At 38.8% G+C, this 21,956-nt stretch overlaps 1 protein-coding gene and 1 long non-coding RNA gene across 5 annotated transcripts; one reads left to right on the forward strand and one right to left on the reverse strand.

Moving 5' to 3' along the window:
* Positions 1–3,459: 3,459 nt before the first annotated feature.
* LOC103098634 (uncharacterized) lies at positions 3,460–8,684 on the reverse strand. Of its 2 annotated transcripts, XR_461932.3 has the most exons (4): positions 8,299–8,684; positions 6,005–6,105; positions 5,656–5,702; positions 3,460–5,191 (listed from the first exon to the last, which is right to left on the reverse strand). It is a non-coding gene; the product is annotated as an uncharacterized LOC103098634 (long non-coding RNA). The 2 variants fall into 2 exon arrangements; XR_008916328.1 differs by lacking the exon at positions 6,005–6,105 and having other exon boundaries at positions 8,299–8,667.
* On the forward strand, positions 8,581–12,587 carry MRPS23 (mitochondrial ribosomal protein S23). 3 transcript variants are annotated; one of them, XM_056816516.1, is made up of 5 exons: positions 8,581–8,699; positions 9,682–9,852; positions 11,488–11,565; positions 11,785–11,911; positions 12,270–12,587. In XM_056816516.1, the coding sequence occupies exons 2-5, from the start codon at positions 9,710–9,712 to the stop codon at positions 12,291–12,293; spliced, it is 372 nt and encodes a 123-aa protein (XP_056672494.1). In that variant the 5' UTR covers positions 8,581–8,699; positions 9,682–9,709; the 3' UTR covers positions 12,294–12,587. The 3 variants fall into 3 exon arrangements, with proteins under 3 accessions (XP_056672494.1, XP_001367668.2, XP_056672495.1); XM_001367631.4 differs by having other exon boundaries at positions 8,602–8,782; XM_056816517.1 differs by lacking the exon at positions 8,581–8,699 and adding an exon at positions 8,841–9,181.
* Positions 12,588–21,956: the final 9,369 nt, after the last annotated feature.

A 21,956-nucleotide genomic window follows, 5' to 3' on the forward strand; every position in this document is an offset into this window, starting at 1 on the left:
GTGATTAACTCTGCCCATTTCCCCTGAAGGGAGGAAAGTGAAAAGTGATGTTTATCCAAAGTGACTTCCACAGTGACATCTGCTGGGCATTATATTCATTTATTCAAACTGCAAGCCTGAGGTTCTCTCTTCTGCTGTCCTTTTGGGTTAAGTTCTTAAGGCAGAAAGTGCTGTTTTAGAGATTGGAGTTCCTGAAGTTTGTTGTTCTAGGATTTAATTGCTATCGAGAACTTCTTTTTCAACTGTACAAAAAAAAAAAAAGAGTTTGAACCAGAAGAGCTCATGTCATCGTTCAATTGTCATTGAGGAATTATATGGCCAGGAGGGCATATATTTGAGGGATGATCAATTCTGAACCTGCAAAAGGCAACGGAGGATGGAAAAAAAGATAGGAGACCTGGAATCGACTTTGGGTCAAGACAGAAATATGGGGGCTGTAAGAAAAAGGGCTGCGGGCAGCTAGCTGGCATAGTGGATAGAGTGCTGAGCCTAGAGGCAGGAAGCCTCAACTTCCTGAGTTCAAATCTGACCTCAGACATTTATTAGCTGTGTGACCCTGAACAAGTCACTTAGCCCTATTTGTCTCAGTTTCCTCATCTGTCAAATGAGCTGAAGAAAGAAATAGTAAACTGCTCCAGCATCGTTGCCAAGGAAATCCCAAATGGGGTCACAAAGAATTGGACATGACTGAAAAGACTGAATAGCAACAAAGAAAAATGGCTATGCCAGATTCTCATAGTTCCTAGAGCTATCCAAACACGTTAAAATAAACTGAGGAAAAGACCACAGCTTGAGGAGTGGTTATAGTGAAATATCTTAAAGTCATCATTGTAAATTCTTCCAGTCTACTAGAAACAGAGATAGTGCTTTGGAAACTTAGGATGGCCACAGGTACATAACCAAAAACTTCCAGTCTTAGGACTGCTTTTTCCAATTTGAAGGACTGAATTTGAACATCCTACATCTAACATTCTTAGCTCTTTCTCAGTTGATGTAAGCAAATACAACACTGCTACACTGACAAAAGCAGTTAGCTGGTCAAATCTACATAAGACTATAATTATGAGGGGGAAGCTAGGTGACTCAATGGATTGAGAGCCAAGTCCAGAGAAAGGAGGTCTTGGGTTCAAATTTGACCTCAGACACTTTTTTGCTATGTGACCCTGGACAAGTCACTTAACCCCCATTGCCTAGCTCTCACTGCTCTTCTGCCTTAGAACCAATACATATTACTGATTCTAAGACATAAGGTAAGGGTTTAAAAAAAAAAAGACTATAATTATTCTAGTGTCTAGAAACTCAAAATGTTTTTTTTTTTTTAATTTCCTGAGCTGTTCAGGAAAACACATGGATGTATGCTTATCTTAAACACATTCCAAGAGTCTCAGGAACTTGGGCATATATTCGAGGGCTATGAGAACTTCTCATAGGTCTTTCTTTGAAATCAAGACTTTAGTAAGCATAAACTAATAAAATGTTAATGATGCAGATGGTTAAATGTGTGCCAGAGTAATTCTTGGTAGCAGCCCGGTTTTAAAGCTAAGAGGGTTCTTGTTAGTCTCCTACTCTAATTCCCTCTCATTTTCAAGATGAAGAAACTGAAACTCAAGAGTAGTGAATAACTCATTCAAGATCATATATATAGAGAATAAGAAAGTTGGGACTTGAATCTGGGTCTCCAATTCAAAATCCAGTGCTCCAAATACAATAACACACATGCATCATCTCCCTTACATGGTGGTTGGGGGGGGGAGCCTTATAAACCTTAAATTGGCCTATAGAGGCCATGCTTGTGTGTGTGTATGCTCACCTGTGCTTGAAGCTCTAAAAAACTTCTGGGCAGTGAATAGAGCACCAGAATGCACTGGAGTCTGAAGAACCCTGGGTTCAAATTTGACCTCAGGCACTTCCTAGCTGTGCTATCCTGGGCAAGTCACTTAATCCCCTTGGCCCTTCTGTTTTAGAGTTGTTACTAGGACAGAAAGTAAGAATTTATTTAAAAAAGCAAAAATGAAACTTCCGGGAACTTCACGGATTTGGTGATTCAGCAACTGGGTATATCAGAGATGACATGTGCTGGGAGCTGTTTGAACAGTAGAGTGAAGATGAAATAGAAAATGCCTGGTCAGCAGGCACTGAGCAGCAGGACCTTGTAAATTGTTCTGTCAGTGTGTGCTGTTTGCATTTTATTTCTGGTATTTCCTTTGTATTGTAGGAATAAAATACCTACCCCATACCTGATTCACATTAGACATTAAGTGCCACTTTGCTCTTTCCTTTTGGGGAGACCATAGGTGAGAGCCTAAATATAAGTTCTAAAGAATTTATATCTGAGGTGTAGGGGTGAAGGGCAGAGGGGCTTTAAAAAACCAATTTTTTAAAAAACTCTTACCCTCTGTCTTAGAATCAAAACTGTTTTGGTTCCAAGGCAGAAGAACGGTAAAGGGCTAGGAAATGGGGGTTAAGTGACTTGCCCAGGGTCACATGGCTAGGAAGTGTCTAAGGCCAATGGGGTCACTAAAAATTGGACACAACTGAAATGGCTGAACAATAACGTTAGACTTGAAAGAAGATGGGCTATTATCAAAGAAATATGGAAGACTAGCATGGTGCAGTAGAGAGTTTTGGGTTTGGGAAGTTACTGTCTTGTTACTAGGGCCTCAGTTTCATCATCTGTAAATGAAGGAATCATTTACCAAAATCTCTTCAAGCACATTTCCAGTTCTAAGTCTATGATCCTATATTCATTTATCTCACTGGGGAATTTTTAGTTCAAGACATGTATGTAAATCATTTTTCATCAGAACAGGAATTAGCCTAATGAGATAACTACTTTGTAGGAGGAACTTAACTTTCAGAATTTTTAATAACAGCTCATGCACACAAGAGTCATGCAGAGAAGATAAGTGCACAGTAGGGAAATGAACAGAACTCAAGGGGGTGGGGGAATAAATACACCAACAGAATATTATCCTTTCCAAAGTGAAGAAGCAGCAACAAGAAAGCAGCAACAAGAAAGAGAGGGAAGGTAAGAAAGATGACCCTATCCTGACTCCTCTGCCAACTCTGGTTCCAGGAGGCAGAACAGCACCAGTAATGAATTCTGGGTATATGTGCCCAAATTACTCAGTAATTGGGTCACAAACTTCATGGTCTGTGAGGGAGCGAATCCATAAACTCACTATAGAGGAAAAACGATCCATGAAATTCAGTACACATGTAATATGCTACTCGTATAAGTTCCAAACTGATGAAAACACTCTAGTTCAGTGGTTCTCAACCTTTCTAATGCCGTGACCCTGCAATACAGTTCCTCATGTTGCAGTGACCCCAAACCAAAAAATTATTTTGATGTCTACTTCAAAACTGTTATTTTGCTACAGTTATGATTCAGAATGTAAATAACTGATATACATTATGTATTCTCATTGCTACAAATCAAACATAATTTAAACATAGTGATGAATCACAAAAACAATATTTAATTATATGTTGAGAAATATTAATCCAGCAGGAGGCAGCCTGAGTGCTGGGATGGGAGGTAAGTCCTGCCTGGGTTATGGGTCGCAGATGCTGCCTTTTTCTTCCTGTCATCTCCCTCCAGTTCGAGCTGAGGCTTCACTTTGCTGGGTTATCCCCTCCAGGACTTGTTCTTAACCCCTCAGGAGCCAGCTATCTCTGGGTCTCCAGGCAAAAGGGTAAATCCATTGCCCCTCACAGGGGGAGGGCTGCTGATAAGTAACTAATATTAGTACAACGTGCAGGCAGCAGGGTCCCCATTCTTTCCGAGATCTTGCTGTAAAGTAGCGGGATTTCTCAGTGGCTAAAGCCATCGGAAATATGTATTTTCCTATGGCTTTAGGCAACCCCTGTGTTTTGGTCATTTGACCCCCACTGGGGTCGTGACCCAGAGGTTGAGAACTGCTGCTCTAGTTAGAATCATATAAAGGCTTAATTTCCCTCCCATTATAATTTGTGCCAAAAATTCACAGTAATAGAATTGTGCCTATGTTTTTTTTCTCAGTTATCTTTTTACCTGGAAGCAGGATTTAGATTTAGATTCAAAGTCATAAACATTTATGTAATAATCTTATGCTGAAATTCCTTTTTGGGATGTAAGTAATCAGCAATTACTTTATAATTAGAAATTTCATAAACTTAGTATGTATATATGTGTGGTGGTGCCAAATTCAATGAATAGCTGTGGTGATCTAGACTTTCTAAAATAATTTTTTTAAACTAAAGTTGTCAACTTCTGTTTATCATTCCCAGAGTCAGAAGTCTTATAATTTCCTTCACACATTCTTTTGAACTTGATGTATTTTTTTAAGCAGCAATGCATTTGGAGCTAAATTAAATTTTTTTGCAGCAATGCTTCAAATGTCGATATTATTTTTCTTTTAATTATCCATCCTTTATTTCATTGCTGATTGGGTTCAGGTTGCTGTGCACATCATTCTGGGCTGCATCTTGAAATCTTTTTATTTTCAAAATATATTTTTCTATTTCCTCTGCAATTTCTAATGGATGCAGAATCATTTTGTATTCTGAAAATTTCCTTTTTATATTTTAAGGTCTTTCTCCTAGATGCTTGTAGAATTTGTGGTTGGGCTTGTTAAATTAAAAAACAAAAACAACCTTATCTTCTGTCTGAGTATTGATAGTAAGTATCCATTCCAAGGCAGAGGAGGCCTAAGACCTAAGCAAATTGGGGTTAAGTGACTTGCCTAGGGTCATATGAGTAGGAAGTGTCAGAGGACACATTTGAACCCAGGACCTCCCATCTCCAGGCCTGGCTCTCTATCCATTGCCCCAGAGCTTGCCAAATTTGACCATAATGTCCTGTAGTTTGAAGAATAGAGGGGTTTTTGTTTTCTTCTTCTGAAGAAGCTCTATAGATTCTTTCAGTTGCTTTATTTTCTGTATTCAGAAGATGTGAACAGTTTTCTTGAATTATATTCTTATCTGAGCACTTCAAGGATTAGAATTTTCTAGTATTCATTCCCAAGCCTTTGTTGGGCTTCTTGCTCTCTTGTCCTGTGGATTCAGTGTAATTGTTTTATCTCAGACACAAAATTCCAGAACCTCACTCCCAAACTCCACCCCACTTTGTGAGATTTAGTGAAGAATGGAGAAAATGTCTAGTTGGCTGTCTTGTTGGTCACATGACCTGGAAGCTGGTGCTTATATTCTAATGGGGAGAGAGAAAACACATGCAATTTAACTTTTGAAATGCTAGTGAACACATTTAAAAAGCAAATGAACCACAAATGTTATGACATAACTTGCACATACACATGCATACCAGCTTTACTACTGACTGATAAATCCAGCTTTCAAAGCTGTCATTTATTTGAGGAAAATAAAGCTTTATCCAATTTTTAAAAAACAGCATCAGTTGTATCTCTATACTCTGGGATTTGGATACCTTTCAGGCATTAAAGGGAAAGTAATGATATAGCTAGATTTTTTTTTCATTGAGGCTAGTGTCTAAGGTGAGGTTGGAGGGAGTGGGGTTGAAAGAATACAATAAAGTCTTTGCTGCAAGGTTTGTGGCTTTGTCACTTTTTCAAAACGAAATATTCCCTGGCTACCCTGGCACAGGAAACATGCAAATGGAGTGTGGGGTAGTAGTCTAGAAGAATCTGAACATACCTTCCCTATTCCTGGTGGGAAAATCAGAAGATGAGAGAGAAAAAATCCTGGAGAAACAAGAAATTTTGGATATGAATCCTCAACTATCACAAAGAGTATCAAAATATAATTGGCCAAGGACATTATGACTAGATGGGATTGTATACTAGGAATGCAGGGTTGGTTCAATGTTAGGAAAACTATCAGCGTAAGTGACCATACCAATAACAAACAGGACAAAAATTATGTGATTATCTCAATAGATGTGGAAAAGTTTTTGACAATATACAATACTCATTCCTATTAAAAACAAATGGAGCTTTCCTTAAATGATAAGTAGTATTTATCTAAAACTATCAACAAGCATTACCTGTAATGAATATAAACTAGAAGCCTTTCCAATCAGCTCAGGGGTGAAAAATGGATGTCCATCATCACCACTGTTATTCACTATTCCATTAGAAATGCTAGCTATAGCAATAAGAGAAGAAAAAGGAATGATGGAATTAGGAGAAAAAGAAATGGAAGGAATTAGATTAGGCAATGAGAAAACAAGACTATCCCTCATTGCAGATAATATGATGGTATACTTAGAGAGTCCTAGAGAATCAACTAAAAAACTAGAAGAAATAATCAACAACTTCAGTGAAGTTAGAGGATATGAAATAAACTCATATAAATCATCAGCATTTCTACATATTACCAACAATGTCCATTAGGAAGAGATAAAAAAGAAAATATATTTAAAATAATTATAGACAATATAAAGAGTTTTCCTTCCAAGACAAACCTGGGAATTATATGAACACAATTACAAAACACTTTTCATGCAATAAAGTTAGGTCTAAACAACTAGAGAAATATTAATTGCTTATGGGTAGATAGACTAAACCAATATAATAAAAATTACAATTCCACCTAATTTATTTATTCAGTACCCAAACCAATACAACTACCAAAGAATTATTTTGTAGAGCTAGAAAAATAATAACAAAATTCATGTGTAAGAATAAAAGGTCAAGAATATCAAAAGAGTCAATAATTTTTTTTCCATTGGAAGGTGGCCTTTAGTGCCAGATCTCAAACTGTATTACAAGGAGATAATCATCAAAACAATCTGGTACTAACTAAAAAATAGCATAGAATCTAGTATCTGAAAAATGCAAATGTTTAAGCTTTTGACACATGAACTCACTGCTAAAAATTTCTGGGAAAACTGGAAAGCAGTTGACAGAAATTAGGTATAGATCAATATTCACAATATATACAAAGATAAGGTCAAAATGGACACATAACTTATTTATAACGTATGATATCATAAGCAAATAAGAGGAGAATGGAACCTTATATCAAGGAAAAAGGAAGAACTTATGATCAAATAAGACAGAAAACATTATAAGACATAAAGTAGATAATTTTGATTACATCAAATTAAAAAGGGTTTGCACAAAAACCAAGATAGCCAAGATTAGAAGGAAAGAAGGAAACTGGGAAAATGTTTTGTAGCAAGTTTCTCTGACAAAGGCCTTATTTCTCAAGTATATAGAGAACTGAGTCAAATTTATAAAAATATAAATCATTCTCTAATTGAAAAAGTCAGATAATATGTAGAGGCAATTTTCAGAAGAAATCAAAGCTATCTGTTTATACAATAATTATCTAAATCACCAAAGAAATGCAAATTAACACAACTTTGAAGTACTACCTCATACATTGGCTAACATGACAGAAAGGGGAAATTATAAATGTTGGAGGAAATGTGGAAAAATTGGGATACTAATGCACTTCTGTCTAACCCTTGGCAAGTCCCTTCACCCCAAATGCCTAGCCTTTAGCACTCTTCTGCCTTAGATTGCAGGATCACATTTAAGACAGAAGGTAAAGGTTAAAAAAAAAATCAACTGTCATCATCAATACTGTCTGACATAGAATATGCAATATCACTGCCTTGTAATTTCCTTTGCAAAGAAGGGGAGGCAGGTATATTTCTTCATCTGGCCAAATGTTGGTTATTATAATCACAAACTTCAGTTTCATAGAATCATAAAGCTAGCCTGGAAGGGATTTCAAAGGTTAGTTAGTCTATAACCCTTTCATTCTATAGATTAAGAATCTGAAATGTTGGCCCTGATCAAGTGACTTGCCCAAGGTCCTATAGGCAGTAAATGTCAGATGGGATCTGAACCACATCTTTTTACACCTTGGACAAGTCACCCTCTAATTGTCCATTCTCTCCTCTGTAAAAGGAAGGGATGGGACTAGCTTTGGTTCCTTTCTGTTCTAAACCCGAGATTCCTGGATCTCATGCCTGAAGATTGAATGTTCTGTTCACTCTTTTTCTCATTTATATTGTTGCAGTCATTGTGTCTATTTTCTTCCTGGTTCTGAAACTTAATCCTGCATCGAGTTGTAGAAGTCTTTCCATATTTCTTAGTTAAGTCTTCTATTCAATTAAGGTACCACGAAGTGCTTTCGTCATTCTCCAATCCACGTACTTCAGGCTTTTTAAACCTTCCGCCTCTCAGAACCCTCTCCACCAGTCAAAGTCTTTAAAGTCCCTCGCTCTGTCCTCCTGGGAAATGGAGTCCAAGCAGTTTCTCCCAATGAGCGTGCTTTACGGGTTTTGTGGGAATTGGGGTCCTGTATACTTTGCTCACTCCCTACCTGTAAAACGAGAAAGCTTGGCTTAGGGGCTTCTCTATTCCAGCACCGATATTCTACCTTCCAAGTCTTCTCCCTTCATCAGACTCGACGTTGCTCCTTTACTCCTGCCTCTCCCTAGCTTAATAGCCTTTGGTGACTCTGGGATCAAGTGCTTCTGCCTGAGTAGGAATGATCACTACTCCCCCTTTCCTCTTGCGGACTCGGGCATCATTTACTTTTGCTTGGCAACGTCCTATCACGGCGTGCCTAGGGTCTGCTCCTCCCTCTCCCTGCGACGAATCGAGGCCCGAAGCGGAGAAAGGCGCACGCACTGCTTCTTGGCCCTCCTGACCCGTGACTTCTATTTCCGCTTCCGGTGATGCCCTTTTCCCGAACTGTTCTCGTGCAGGGGCGGGGGAGCGGTAGGACCTTGTTAGGGGTGTCTTTTGTTTGGGGTCGTCATGGCGGGAAGCCGGCTGGAGACCATTGGCACCATCTTTACCCGGTGTGTGCGCGCAGAGCACACGGGGCTTCGTCTGTGGGGGCTGGACCTGGGGCCGGTACAGGGAAGGGAAGCTCTAAAGGGTCTAGAATATCCCCGTGGGGAGTAGGGCCACATCCCCTGATGCTTCCTGGGCGTCCTCTTGGGATGGCAGCTCCTCTTCTTGGATCCGGGAGACCAGGGCGTCCAATCCCCATTCTGTCACTAACTAACCTGCGCACGACCTCGGACAAGTCACTTCATGCTTTTGAACCTCAGTTTCCCCATCTGTAAAACGAGCGAGTAACAAAAATGAGTACAATGGAAAGAGAAGACTTGATTTCAAAAGTTGTCTGGGTCACACCATTTTGACATTGGATAAAGCACTTCACCTTTGCCTCAGTTTATTTTTCTGTAAAATAGGTGTGGATTGAGTTCTTAATCTTGTTTGTTATTGTGTCTTTTGAAATCTACGGATCCTTTCTCAAAATAACTTAAAAAAATTCATTGAAAGGAAATGTTAAAGTTCAGTTATGGGTTTTTAAACATAAAGATGTAAATTTACCCCTTTTCAGGTTCATAGACCTCTTTCCTAGGACTGAAAGTTAAAAGCCCTTAGGCTATATCTCTTGGGGACCCTTAAGCACTGTGCTTAGCATAGAGTAAATACTTAATAAATGGTTCTTGGCTGATGGATCTCTTAAGTTCCTTTCTAAATCTTGTGATTTTGGGAGATGTTCCCTCTACTTCTTACCTTACAGGGAGGTAGAGTGTTCAGTTTCCTGAACCTCTGGCCTTAAGTAAACCCATAGCTCCTCAGCTATTGGGTGTGGGCTTTGTGGCCATTGCTTATAATAAGTGTAGCCCCTGGGGCCTTTTGCAAAACCCACTTTTGAGCAAGCTGATTCATTCTTTTCTTTAAGGACCCGAGACCTGATTCGGGCTGGGGTAATGAAGGAGAAACCCCTGTGGTTTGATGTGTATGAGGCCTTTCCACCACTGAGGGAGCCTGTATTCCGGAGGCCCCGTCTGCGCTATGGCAAAGCTAAAGATCTGATACCAGAGGTCCTGTACCAGGAAGATCGAATCAGAGCGTGAGTGATTGTCCTCCTCACCCTGGGAAAGGTGATGGCAAAATCCAGGAGGGAGCAGTTAAGTTAGTACTCAGTGAAAATATTCGTGAAACCCTAAATGGGAGTTGGAACTTGATAGGGAAATGAGTTGGAAATTTGCTGATATAGTCTCAGACTAGGAAATCAGTTTTCTTCATTCTGTATAAGGAAAAAGGCTTAAAAAAGGAGAATCTAAAGTCAAGGAACTGGCAACGAAATAAATAGGATATACCTCCTTTTAACACAATGATTCTAGCTGCTTTAAAAGTGCCAAAATATGTTCAGAACTCCCGAATTCCATCCTTCCTCAAAAGGGACAAATGGCTATTGGTTGGACAGATGTAGCAAGTGGGATATAAACTTTGGGGATTAGGACCGAAATTTCTTGAAGTTTCCTTTCCAATTGGGGTGCCATGGTTAGCAATTGCTTGGAACAATTTCTGGAACTTTGATTTGGAAACTTTTACTTTGATCACATTCACATTCATTTCTTTTAATCACAACTCAGTAGATAATTGATAGCTTAATGAAAATAATGAAAAATAGCTTCTTCAAAACTTAATGCTTTGGAAAAATTTTGGCTCCATATAACTTCTTTTTTCAGAAGCTGAGAAAAGACCTGAGGTCTTGCTTCAGTAAAACCATTGCAAGACATCTCATTCATACTTGTTTCTTTTGTCTAGGAGGCAATGACCAATAAATCATTATACTTGAATTTTAAATATCATATTTCTTCCACAGAGAAGGTATTTCCTATATATAATCTCATCTGTCTTCATTTTTGTGAGTTAGAAGAACCAGAATGTTCATTCTCTACTTGGAGAGCATCAAGAAAAGGAACTAGAGAAATACTTTTATTATTTGGGTTATTAAATTCTTGGCTCTTCAACATTCTGCTGGTCTCCACTGCACCAGTTTTTAAAGACAATAATATAAAGGACACACATTAACCAACTATTGTGGGCAGAACACTGCTAGGCACTGGAGGGGAAGCAGTTTTTACTAAGAGTGTATGGTTCTTTTATACATTAAAGAATGTTTGCTCATTGATTTTGTTAAAGACAAAGGAGCAAGTGACATTTTAGAGTGTGGCAGATTGTCTTTTTCTAGCTCCTGATTTTTACTGAATATTATTATTATTTTTTAATTAAAAATTTTTTTTAAACCCGTACCTTCCATCTTGGAGTCAATACTATGTATTGGCTCCAAGGCAGAAGAGTGGTAAGGGCTAGGCAATGGGGGTCAAATGACTTGCCCAGGGTCACACAGCTGGGAAGTGTCTGAGGCCAGATTTGAACCTAGGACCTGGCTCTCAATCCATTGAGCTACCCAGCTGCCCCCTTTACTGAATATTATTGTGAATAATAATATCACAGTACCTTGCAATTATGTAGAACCTTTAACGTTTTCAAAGAGCTTTCTCATGTAGCTGAAACCAGGGCATGCAAACTGCTAACATAACTTGAAATGTTTCTTTTGTTGGCTATAGAAACTGACTGCTGTGTATGGAGTATTTTATATACTAATCAAAGGTTGAGTGATTATTCATCCTTGAATTTTATCAATCATTGATACTGATATCTAACTGAAGACTTACCACTTATTTTTGTGTTCTAGGAAATACTATAAAGTTTATGGATCTGGTCCCAAAACTTTTGACCTTCTCAACCCAAACTTTAAATCTTCCTGCCAAAGGTAAGAGTCTTTATATGTGTGCCACCTCACATTTAATAATAAGACATTTGGCAGTGTTATGATGTTATTTATGTAAGTTTCAGTTCAGAGAAGAAGAAATTAGGATGTTCTGTAAGTTTGCTTGCTCTTTTGTAGTAGCTGAGGAAAAAAAAAGTATCATTTCCTGGCACAGGAAAACTGAAAATGTTCATATCTGAGAGGGATTGCTTGGATTTTTAGGTTTGTGGAAAAATATATTGAACTACAGAAAAAGGGAGAAACAGATGAAGATAAACTCTTTGTGGAAACAGGAAAAGCTTTATTGGCAGAGGGCATTATTTTACGACGAAAGGGAGAAGGAGCGACTGTAAGTATCCTCTTGCTAAGCATGGGTTAGCCCACTGAGAGGAGTCAAAAAATATCTGGACCTCTTATTGACCTATAACTCGTTTCCCCATCCCTGGTTTTACTTATATAACACAGGTCAAATCCTATTACATTGAATTCCAAAGGATGTAATAGAATGTTCCCATTTTGAATATTGCTAAAAAAATATGAGTTATCAACTCAGGCTAGGATGTAACTATTTATTTTAGTGGGGTTTGACTTAAAACACCAAAGTTTTGATATGTGGTCTGTATATAACCCCCTACCTGATTAATGTGAGTAAAAATGTCAATATCTGTGATATACTGACATCTGGTGTTGGTAATCTTTCTTTTTAGCATTTAGGGAAGTCAGAAACCTGAAACAAGAACCTCACATCAGAACTGTATTGGAGGAAAACTGGTGTAGCCCAATATGATCAGTCTTTGGAGTTCACTGAAGAGAAATTGATAAATTTGTTTCTTTATGATTGAATTATACTTTTGTATGCCATAAATGCTTGATCTCTTAACAACCATATACAGTAAACCAGTGTTGAATTTTTTTCATGCTTGAACTGGGGAAATATTTCTTAAGTTATGAGCTTTTACATGTGAATTTTGTACATTCAGCTTGTCTTTTTGGGGTTTCCATTAAAGCCTATAATTCAAGAAGCAGTTATGTGAGCTTTTGTTTTGTAATACTGCTTAGCTATTTATGAAACATTCAGTCTGAAGTTGCCAACAATCTGATAAAATCCCCATATATAGGCTCACTCAGTATTTTTAAATGCTTGGTTGAGTTTCAGAGTTAGTTTGTTGATAGGATGAATTTTGCTCTCTTCTGTTTCTCTCAATTCATAATCTGTCAGTTGATTGTTCACATGGATTCAATGTGTTCTCATGGCAGATTTATCACTCTCCCCAAATAATGTCTGCTGTATTTGTTGCTATAGAGCCATCAGCCTTCTTTATGGAAGACCAGGCTGACTTTCTTTGTAAAGTAACAGCCAGAGAGCTGAACGCATGGTTGATTGGGGCTGGAGGCCTTAACTACAGTTCTTGTCTCACAAAAGGGGGTTTGAAGAAGACCAGTTAGTCAAAGACTGAATTTACACGGTGTCCTTGGAAGCAGTCCAGACAGAGAGAAAGGAAAAAACTTTCTGGAAGCATATACACAAACCCCAGCTCCTAAAAATGGAAGCATTCCACCCCAGATTTAGCTATTTTATTCTGCTAAGGATGTGACCTTTGACTATGAACCTTTAGTCTAAGAAATATGTTTATAAATGTACTACTCGAGCCTCCTCATCTATTTCCCACACTACTTTGAAGCAAATGGAATGCTATTTTGAACTTATATTTTCCTTGTTATCTTGAAATGATATTATTCAGGAGGAAATGAAAATATTCCTCATCCTTTCAAAAGCCCATTGTAAATTCCATCTCCTTGAAACTTTTTATTAAGAGTTCAGGTAGAGGCAGGTAAAAGAAATGAATTTATTTTCTTCAGTAAATAGTGACATGCTACAATAATACCATAAAGTACTAATACTAAGACAAATAAGGGTGGAAATTAAAAATGTAGAAGAGAGAATTCCTTCTTTCAGGGAACTCAGAGTCTATTAGAAAAATCAAAACAGAAATAGAATTATCAGCAGGTACACTTTGTCTAGAATGCAAAGTTTCTGGCTTTTTCTTATAAAACTTTCCATTGCTGAGTGTCTTGATTTGATAAAACAGACTGGAAGTCTGATGGTAAGGAAGTCTCTGGTTTGTGGGAGAGTGTAACTGAAAGCCATTCCTACCATCTTCCACACAAATTTGGTTTTCAGCTTTTTTCTCCAATTACATGTAAAAATTAACATTTGCTTTTTAAAATTTTGAGTTCCAGATTTTCTTCCTCCTTTTCTCCCCTTCCTTCTTCCTTGAGATGGCAAGCAATTTCATAAAGGTCATGCAAAATATATTTCTGTATTGGTCATGTACAGTAAAACTTTGGGAAGGAAAAAAAACTCAATTCTGAAATATTGGCCCATAGTTTGGTTAATACTTTGCTGCCAAGACAAAATGTAAAGTGCAATTTACCTGGGAAATTTAGTACCAATTGTGCAGTGAATTTGGACAAAATTCTTTTGGTATTGAGTATATACTATGAATTTTAGCCCTCTGGTATATGCCATGGAGGATGCTGAAGTGTAAAAGGTTTAAAGCAGCAATCATCAAAACTCTTTGGAAAATAGATCAGTGGAACAGATTAGATATGTAAGAATCAATGACAATTGAACTTGGAATAATCAGTAAGCAAGTATTAAGTGCTTACTATGTACAAGGCATTGGACTGAACCCTGAGGATACAGCAAAACATGGTCCCAGCACTCAAGGAGCTCATATTCTCCTGGGGGAGACAACATTCAAGCAACTGTACATGGGAGATGGGTCCCATGTAAAAAGGGGGTACATTTCAGAAGGTAGGCAGTGGCAGTTAGAGACGGGAAGGTCTCTTGCAGAGGGTGTGATTTGATCTGAATCTTTTTTTTTTAACCTTTACCTTCTGTCCTAAAATCCATACTAAGTATAGGTTCCAAGGCAGAAGAGGAGTAAGTACCAGGCAATCAGGATTAAGCAACACAGCTAGGAAGTAGCTGAGGCCAAATTTGAACCCAGAACCTCTTGCTTCTAGGGCTTGGCTCAATCTACCAAGCTGTTCAATGTTGAGCTAAATCTTGAAGTAAACCAGTGAAATAGAGTAAAACAAAATCCCTGATCAATTGGTAAAGGTAGTAATCAATAAAGTATACTTTCCCTTATAAAAAGCAGGCTTAAGGAATGTACTTTCCCAGGCTGTAACAACAGATGGTCAGAGGAACTAGGGGATGCCCCCTGAAGGACGGGATAAACCAGGTATTGGATAAGATAAAGGAAGGTCCATCCTCTCAATTTATGGTACATCTTGCCTGTGTCCGATAAGACTTGATTGTCCTGGTCAGTCTGCCCCAGGCCATATTTCATTTTTTTTTTAACTTAAAGCCATATATCATTCATTAGCTTTGTATGAGCTCATTTTACCTTTTTACCTCACCTATAAAAACTCTGTAACTTTGCTGCGGTGTGGCTTTCACTAGGAAGGTTGCTCTGGCCAGTTAGGTATGTATTATTAATCAATAGATTAATAAACAAATATTGGTTCCATTAATTAAGTTTCTGGGTGTCTAGACTCGCTTTCTGAAGTGCACTACTTTACCAGTACATGTGTGGAAGGAGAGCATTCTGGGCACATAGTGTTTGATAAATGCAAGCATGTAAACTAGTTCAGGAAAGAACTAATAACAAATAGGAAAATGATTTGCCAAAAAATTAAAGGTTTTTGACTAGCATCTTGAGTACCTTCAAGTTCCAAATGGATATTTGATTTAATTATAAATGACACTTTTTAAAAGAAAAAAGGAACAAAATGGATGGGAGTAACTAGCCATCATGGAAAAAAGGAATAAAAGAGAACAAACATGTACTTAGTATATGCTGGGTACTGTGCTAAGCAATAGGGATACAAAGAAAAAATAAAAGCAAACAATCTTTGCCCTCAGGGATCTTGTTACATTTTTTTCTTTTATTAAGAATTTTTGACTTTTTTTTACAAAAGCAGAATTTCTGTAATGATTCCTCCTCCTTTTCCCTCCCAGAGAAATAGTTTTTTTAAAATGAAAAGGGGAAACAATTAGCAAAGCTGATTATTACATTGAGAAAATCTGAAAATACAAGCAGTATACCACCCTCATGGCCCTTTCACCCTTGCAGAGGAGTGGTGTTAGGTCTTTGGAGCCATGCTTGTTCTTGTAATTTTGCCACATGCCTTTTGATTGCTGTGAGGTTGTTCTATTTACATTGTTTTAGTCATCATGTACATTGTTTTCTTTTCTCTGCTTATTTCATTCTGCCTCAGATTGTATGTGTTTCTGTGCTCCTCTATATTCATGTTTATTGTTTCTTCAAAGTATTCTAGTAGTATGTCAGTACTTTGATTTATTGCAATTTGTGTTTTTCCTTAATTGATGAGTATTTACTTTGCTTCCAATTCTTTGGGGAGCTTACATTCTAGTGGAAGAGACAACATGTACATAGATAGGTAACCTGCATAGTAAATTATATACATGAGATAAAATAAATGATTTGAAATTGAAATAAGTTGATTGCAATTCTTCCATTTCCTTCCTCCTCTCCCCTATCTCAAGGGTCTGATGTCCAAGATAAATAGGGAATGAATCTAAATATATATGCGACCAAAAGCCAAGTCCCCATAGAAAATAAATGTTAATGTATATGAGCAGCTTTCAGATAAATTAAAGCTATTAAGATTGGTGATGTTAAAAATTAAGGGTCCTTCCAATTACCAATCAGAAATGCAAATCTCTATAAGCCAATTAAGGTTTGTAAGACATCTTTTTATTTTTCCACAACAACTATGTGAGGGAGATAATGCAAGGTTTGTTTTTTTTTTTTAATTTAAAAATTTTATTTTTATGGAGCACTGGATTTTGAATTAGAGACCCAGGTTCAAGTCCCAACTCTATTATTCACTCTCTCTATGATCTTGAACAAGTTATTCACTATTCAGTTTCTTCTTCTTGAAAATGAGAGAGGGAATTGGAGTCAGAGACTAACAAGGGCCCTTTTAGCTTTAAAACTGTGATCCTAAAAAGAGTTGAAAAAATGATAACAACTAGAAGAACAAAAGGGAAAAAAAAATGAAGGGATGGCCTAGCAATACCAGATTTCAAATTATGTTACAAAGCAGTAATCATCAATCTGGTGCTGGCTAAGAGAGAGAGTGGTGGATCAGGGGAATGGATTAAGCACACAATATGCAGTAGTAAATGACCATAAAATCTAGTGTTTGATAAACCCAAAGTTCCTAGTTATTGAAGCAAGAACTCACTGACAAATACCAAAAAAACGAAAGCAGTCTGACAGAAACTGGGCATAAACCAACATTTCTATATGGTCAAAATGTATACATTAGACATTAAGGGTGATAATAAGTATATTAGGGGAGCAAGAAAATTTTTCCTGTTAGATCTATGGATAAGGGAATGGTTTACCAAATAAGAGAGATAAAATTGAAATAATTGAGTATATGAAATTTAAAAGGTTTTGCATAAACAAAACCAATTAACAGGTCTGACAAAGACTATTTCTCAAATATATAGGGGACTGAGTCAAATTTATAAAAACAGGCATTTCCCAATTGATAAATGGTCAAAAGATATAAATAGATGGTTTTCAGATGAAATCAAAGCTACCAAGTCATGTAAAAATGCTCTATAATGCTCCTGATCAGAAAAATGCAAATTAAAACAACTCCAAGATATTACCTTCTACCTATCAGATTATATGACAGAAAAGGAAAATGACAAATGCTGCAGGGGATTATGGGAAAAATAGGTGGAGTCCAACATTCTAGACAACAATTTGGAACTATGTCCAAAGAGCTATTAAACTGTGCATACCCTTTGACCCAGCAAAACCACTATTAGGTCTGTGTCCCAAAGAGATCAAAGAAAAAGGAAAAGTATCAATATGTGTAAAATATATATGTAGCAGCTGTTTTTATTATGGCAAAGAATTGGAAATTGAGGGAATACTCAATTAGGGAATGGCTGAACAAGTTGTGACATATGATTATGATGGAATACTATTTTGCTGTGAGAAATTATGAGCAGGATGGTTTCAGAGAAACCTGGGAAAACGTGAATAAACTGATGCAGTGAAGTGAGCAGGACCAAGAGAATATCATACATAGAAACAACAGTACTTTAATGATGATCAACTGTGAAAGACCTAGCCATTCTCATTAAAATAAGGGTTCAAAACAGTTCCAAAGGACTCCTGGTGAAAAATGCTAACTATCTTCAGAAAGAGAACTGATGAATTCTTTTTAAAAAAAAATTGTAATTAATTATTTTTGAATATTTTTTCCATGGTTCCATGATTCATGTTCTTTCCCTCCCCATTTCCCTCCCCTCTCCTACAGCCAACGAGCAATTCCACTGGATTTTACATGTTTCATTGTTCAAAACCCATTTCCATATTATTAATATTTGCAATAGAATGATTGTTTAAAGTCAACATCACTAATCATATTTCCATTGAACCATGTGATCAAGCAAATGTTTTTCTTCTGTGTTTCTACCCCCACAGTTCTTTCTCTGGATGTGGATAGTGTTCTTTCTCATAAGTCCCTCAGAACTGTCTTGGATCATTGCATTGCTATTGGTAGAGAAGTCCATTATGTTCGATCATGCCACAATGTTTCAGGCTCTGTGTACAATGTTCTCCTGGTTCTGCTCCTTTCTCTCTGCATCAATTTCTGGAGGTCTTTCCAGTTCACATGGAATTCCTTCAGGAGAACTGATGAATTCTGAGTGCAAATTGGAGCATATTCTTTTTCACTTTATTTTTCTTGTTTTTTTTTTGGCAATATGCCCAATATGAAAATGTTTCCCATGACTTCATGTGTATCTTATTGTTTGCCTTCTCAATGGATGGGGGAAGGACTAGAAGGAAGGAGAGAATTTGGGACTCCAAATTAAAAAAAAATTATGTTATGTAAAAAAAATGTTAAAATTAAAATATGGTTAATCTTTCCCACACTCCAAAAAAGCCCCAAAACACTCACACAAGAGTATGAAGTAAACATTTAGAAATAGTTCACTGATGCTAAGAGGAAAGTCAAAGGTAATAATAATAGCTTATTCAATAATAGCTTTGTTTAGTAATGCTTTATGCTTTTTAAGGTAATTTACATTCATTCCCTCTTTTGATTAATAAATTAACATCATAAACCACTAGCCAAGAATTATTTAATTCTAATAATGAGTTTTCTGAGAGATAGTATGAAGAGAAAAAAGTAGAAATCTGAGGACTGAATCTTGGGTTTCACCTTCAGTTAAAGAACAGAAGGAGGAAGGCGAATTAATGAAGAAAATAAATATCCAACTTCTTTTTCTCATGGAAGAGAATTGCAGAATTCTTGGAAAAGGTTGGTCCCTAATACATCAAGCCATTACATGGATTTCTCTTGTAAGTCTGCGTTGGCCTTTGAATGGAAACTTCTAGAAATCCAAACCCAATATTCCTTATTTTTATGTGTTTTGAATAACGCCAAACTCTTTGGTTTTGACACTGGTAAACACAATTCATGTCCCCCAAGGTTTCCCAAAGTATGCACAATAATAACCTTTTCTTCCCCTTAAATGACAACTTACTTTTAAAAAATATGCCTATCTCCCATCTTAGAATCAGTATTGTGTATTATTGGTTCTAAGACTGAAGAGTGGTGAAGTGTCTGAGACCAGAAAATTTACTATTATTGTTAAAAAAACAAAAAAATGGCTCAATTCTTCCACTCCTCTAACCATTAGTCTTCCTCCCCTGAAGTTCATTAAAATGGGGAAGTTGCCATGAATCATGTAACCATGGAAATTTTTCTAAAGAATTTTTAATTAATTAGTTAAAAATAAAATAAAATGTAAAGATAAAAATAAAAAATATAAAATAAAAATATGGGAAGTGGATTTTCCTTGCAGCTAGCGTAGTAGTCTGCCCCTGTATGGAAACCAAAATATGGTGAGCTGTAATTTTCCTGTCTCATATATCCTCCTCAGCTTTAGGCTGTTGTGGCACAGCTAGACTTAGAAGTGAGTTGACATCTTTGTGGATGACCCATAAGTTTGGGGAGATGACTGTGTGGTACCTACAGTGACAGAAGCTGGCACTGTGTCCCCACTGGAGAAACAGGCAATTGGAGGCATGATCAGGTGAGCTGTCAGAGATGGAACTATGGGGCTATTTCTTTCCCTCCATTCCCGCGCTAAATTTTGTTTCTGCAGAGATGTCTCGGACCGATTTTCTGGGGTCCCTAAACAGGGCTAAACCGATGACCAACAGCTGACAAGGCCGGCAGTCTCTAAGTAGGAGTCGAAGGCTAAACCAAGGCAGGACATTTGGTCTCCTGGACGCGTCTCAGCCCTGAGGCAGCCCCTGCCCTGGGCTGCTGTGGCTGGACAGTCACTGCTGCACTAGGCTCTCGTGGTGGGCAGACAACAGCCATCCTCTGGCCCATCTTTCCCCGAAAGACAGGAAGTCGAGTATTTTGTCGGCCACAAGAAAACAAAAAAACAAACCCCACTCCCAGTTCGGGAAGGATCTGTCCGGTGGTGGTCGGCGGGGGCGGGGTGGGAGGGGGAGGTCAGCCCTGTTTTCCAGACCACTTGGGGGATGGCTCCGTTGGACGGATCCTCAAATGTCAGTCCCCGTGACCTTCTGGTGGCTCAGCTATGTTAATTAAAAGATGATTGTAAGCCCAGCCCAGCAGTGGGCTATTTATTATTTATCCAGCATTTCCCTTCCAACAGCCAGAGAAAGGTCAGGGGCTTCAACAGCTGCTTTCTTTTGGGTGAGCAGCTTCTCTGAAAAAAGAGAGACAATCAATCCCTCGGACATTGTTTAATAGTCATCGTGGCGCTTAGAATCCTCGGTTCCCAGACCAGTACGCCTGTGTGCGCGTGCGTGTGCGTGTGCGTGTGTGCGTGTGTCCTGTGCTGTTATACATTACCCCCAAGCAAACCTCAGGTTGGGATGATGGGTAATGACGAGGTATGGATTTATTTGCGATGGCACGGCCGGAGACGGCGGGCGTGGGGCGTGGGCTCCTGCCTAGACCACGAGATGGCGCTGTGCCCTCACACTGGCACCTTGCAGCATTCCAGGGCTGCCGAGGTTGGGGCGTGCCCTTCTACCGGCGTGTTTTGGCTAAAAGTGAGGGGGCAGAGGCCCTGGGGCGGAATCGGGAGGGGTGGGGGGGCAGGGGACAATGAGCCCTCTGTCTAGGGGCCTGTGAAGTCGCTGACACAGTCTGCCCTTTCTGAAGGGCAGGGCAGGGAGCAGCGACATGCCCGACCCTTGGAAACGGGTCCAGGACGTTGTTTCTCGGCCTCATTAGGGCGGCGACTAACCTGGATGCTTGATGGAAGGGGCAAAGGGGGAGATCCGCACCAGGGCAGACTGGGGAAGGGTAAAGAAGGGCCGAGTAAGTAAGAGGGACTTTCCCTTTCCAGCTAGGCAGCCGTAATCCACCCAGACTCTTCAGTACGTTGGGCCTCAGTTTCCCTCATCTGTGAAACAGGGTGAAAAGATTTCCCCTACCTACTTCCCAGGGTGATTGGTTGTTGGTTGTGAGAAAAGGCACTTTGGAAGCCCAAAAGCTCAATAGAAATGGGTTATTATTATCAATCATGATTTCTTCGGCCCCCCCCCCCCCTTTTCCCACAATCCACTTCAGTACCTTTGCTCCAGGGCATTGTCTCTAAAGCATGGGATGGGCTCAATGGTGGCTCTGATTCATCTCCTTCAAGACTGGTTTCTTTTAAAGGATGATGTCGGCCCATATGATATTCAGAAGGAAGCAATCCTTTCAGGTCTAAATCTGCTAATGGGAGCAGGAAAAGAAGGCAAGGCAAGGCAAGGCATTATGGTACCACAGAAAGAGAATTATTGCTAAATTCAAGAGACTTGGGTTCAAATCTATCCATGATGATTCCAACTGGTGCCACCCTGGACAAATCACTTAGCTCGGTTTCCTCCTTTGCAAAATGGGGAGTCTGGACTAGAAGGCCTCTGAGGACCCCTCCAGCACCATAGTTAGGATCCTAGCATTAGAGAAACTACAGAGGGAGATGGGGTGGGGGGAGGCAGGGATCCAAACGTCCAAGAGTCCATTCTGCTGCTTCTTTCATCTCAGCTCTTCCACTTTAGCCTGCCTCTTAGCCTTCAAGTGTTCCATGTAAACTCGGTGCCTTCTGGGTGGCCTCCTGTTCTTTGCCCCAAGCCGGAGGGAGTAGGGAGGTGGGCCCCTCCTAACAATAACAAGAGCCAAGTGTGCCATGGGGAGATCTGGCGTGGGTGCTGGGCCATTGACGTCAGCGCAGAATTGGCCCAGAAATCTGAGGACTGTGAAATCATGGGAAGGGGAGCAAGATAAGGGTAGAT

The sequence above is a fragment of the Monodelphis domestica genome, chromosome 2 (assembly GCF_027887165.1).
Source record: "Monodelphis domestica isolate mMonDom1 chromosome 2, mMonDom1.pri, whole genome shotgun sequence".
Classification (NCBI taxonomy): Eukaryota; Metazoa; Chordata; class Mammalia; order Didelphimorphia; family Didelphidae; genus Monodelphis; species Monodelphis domestica.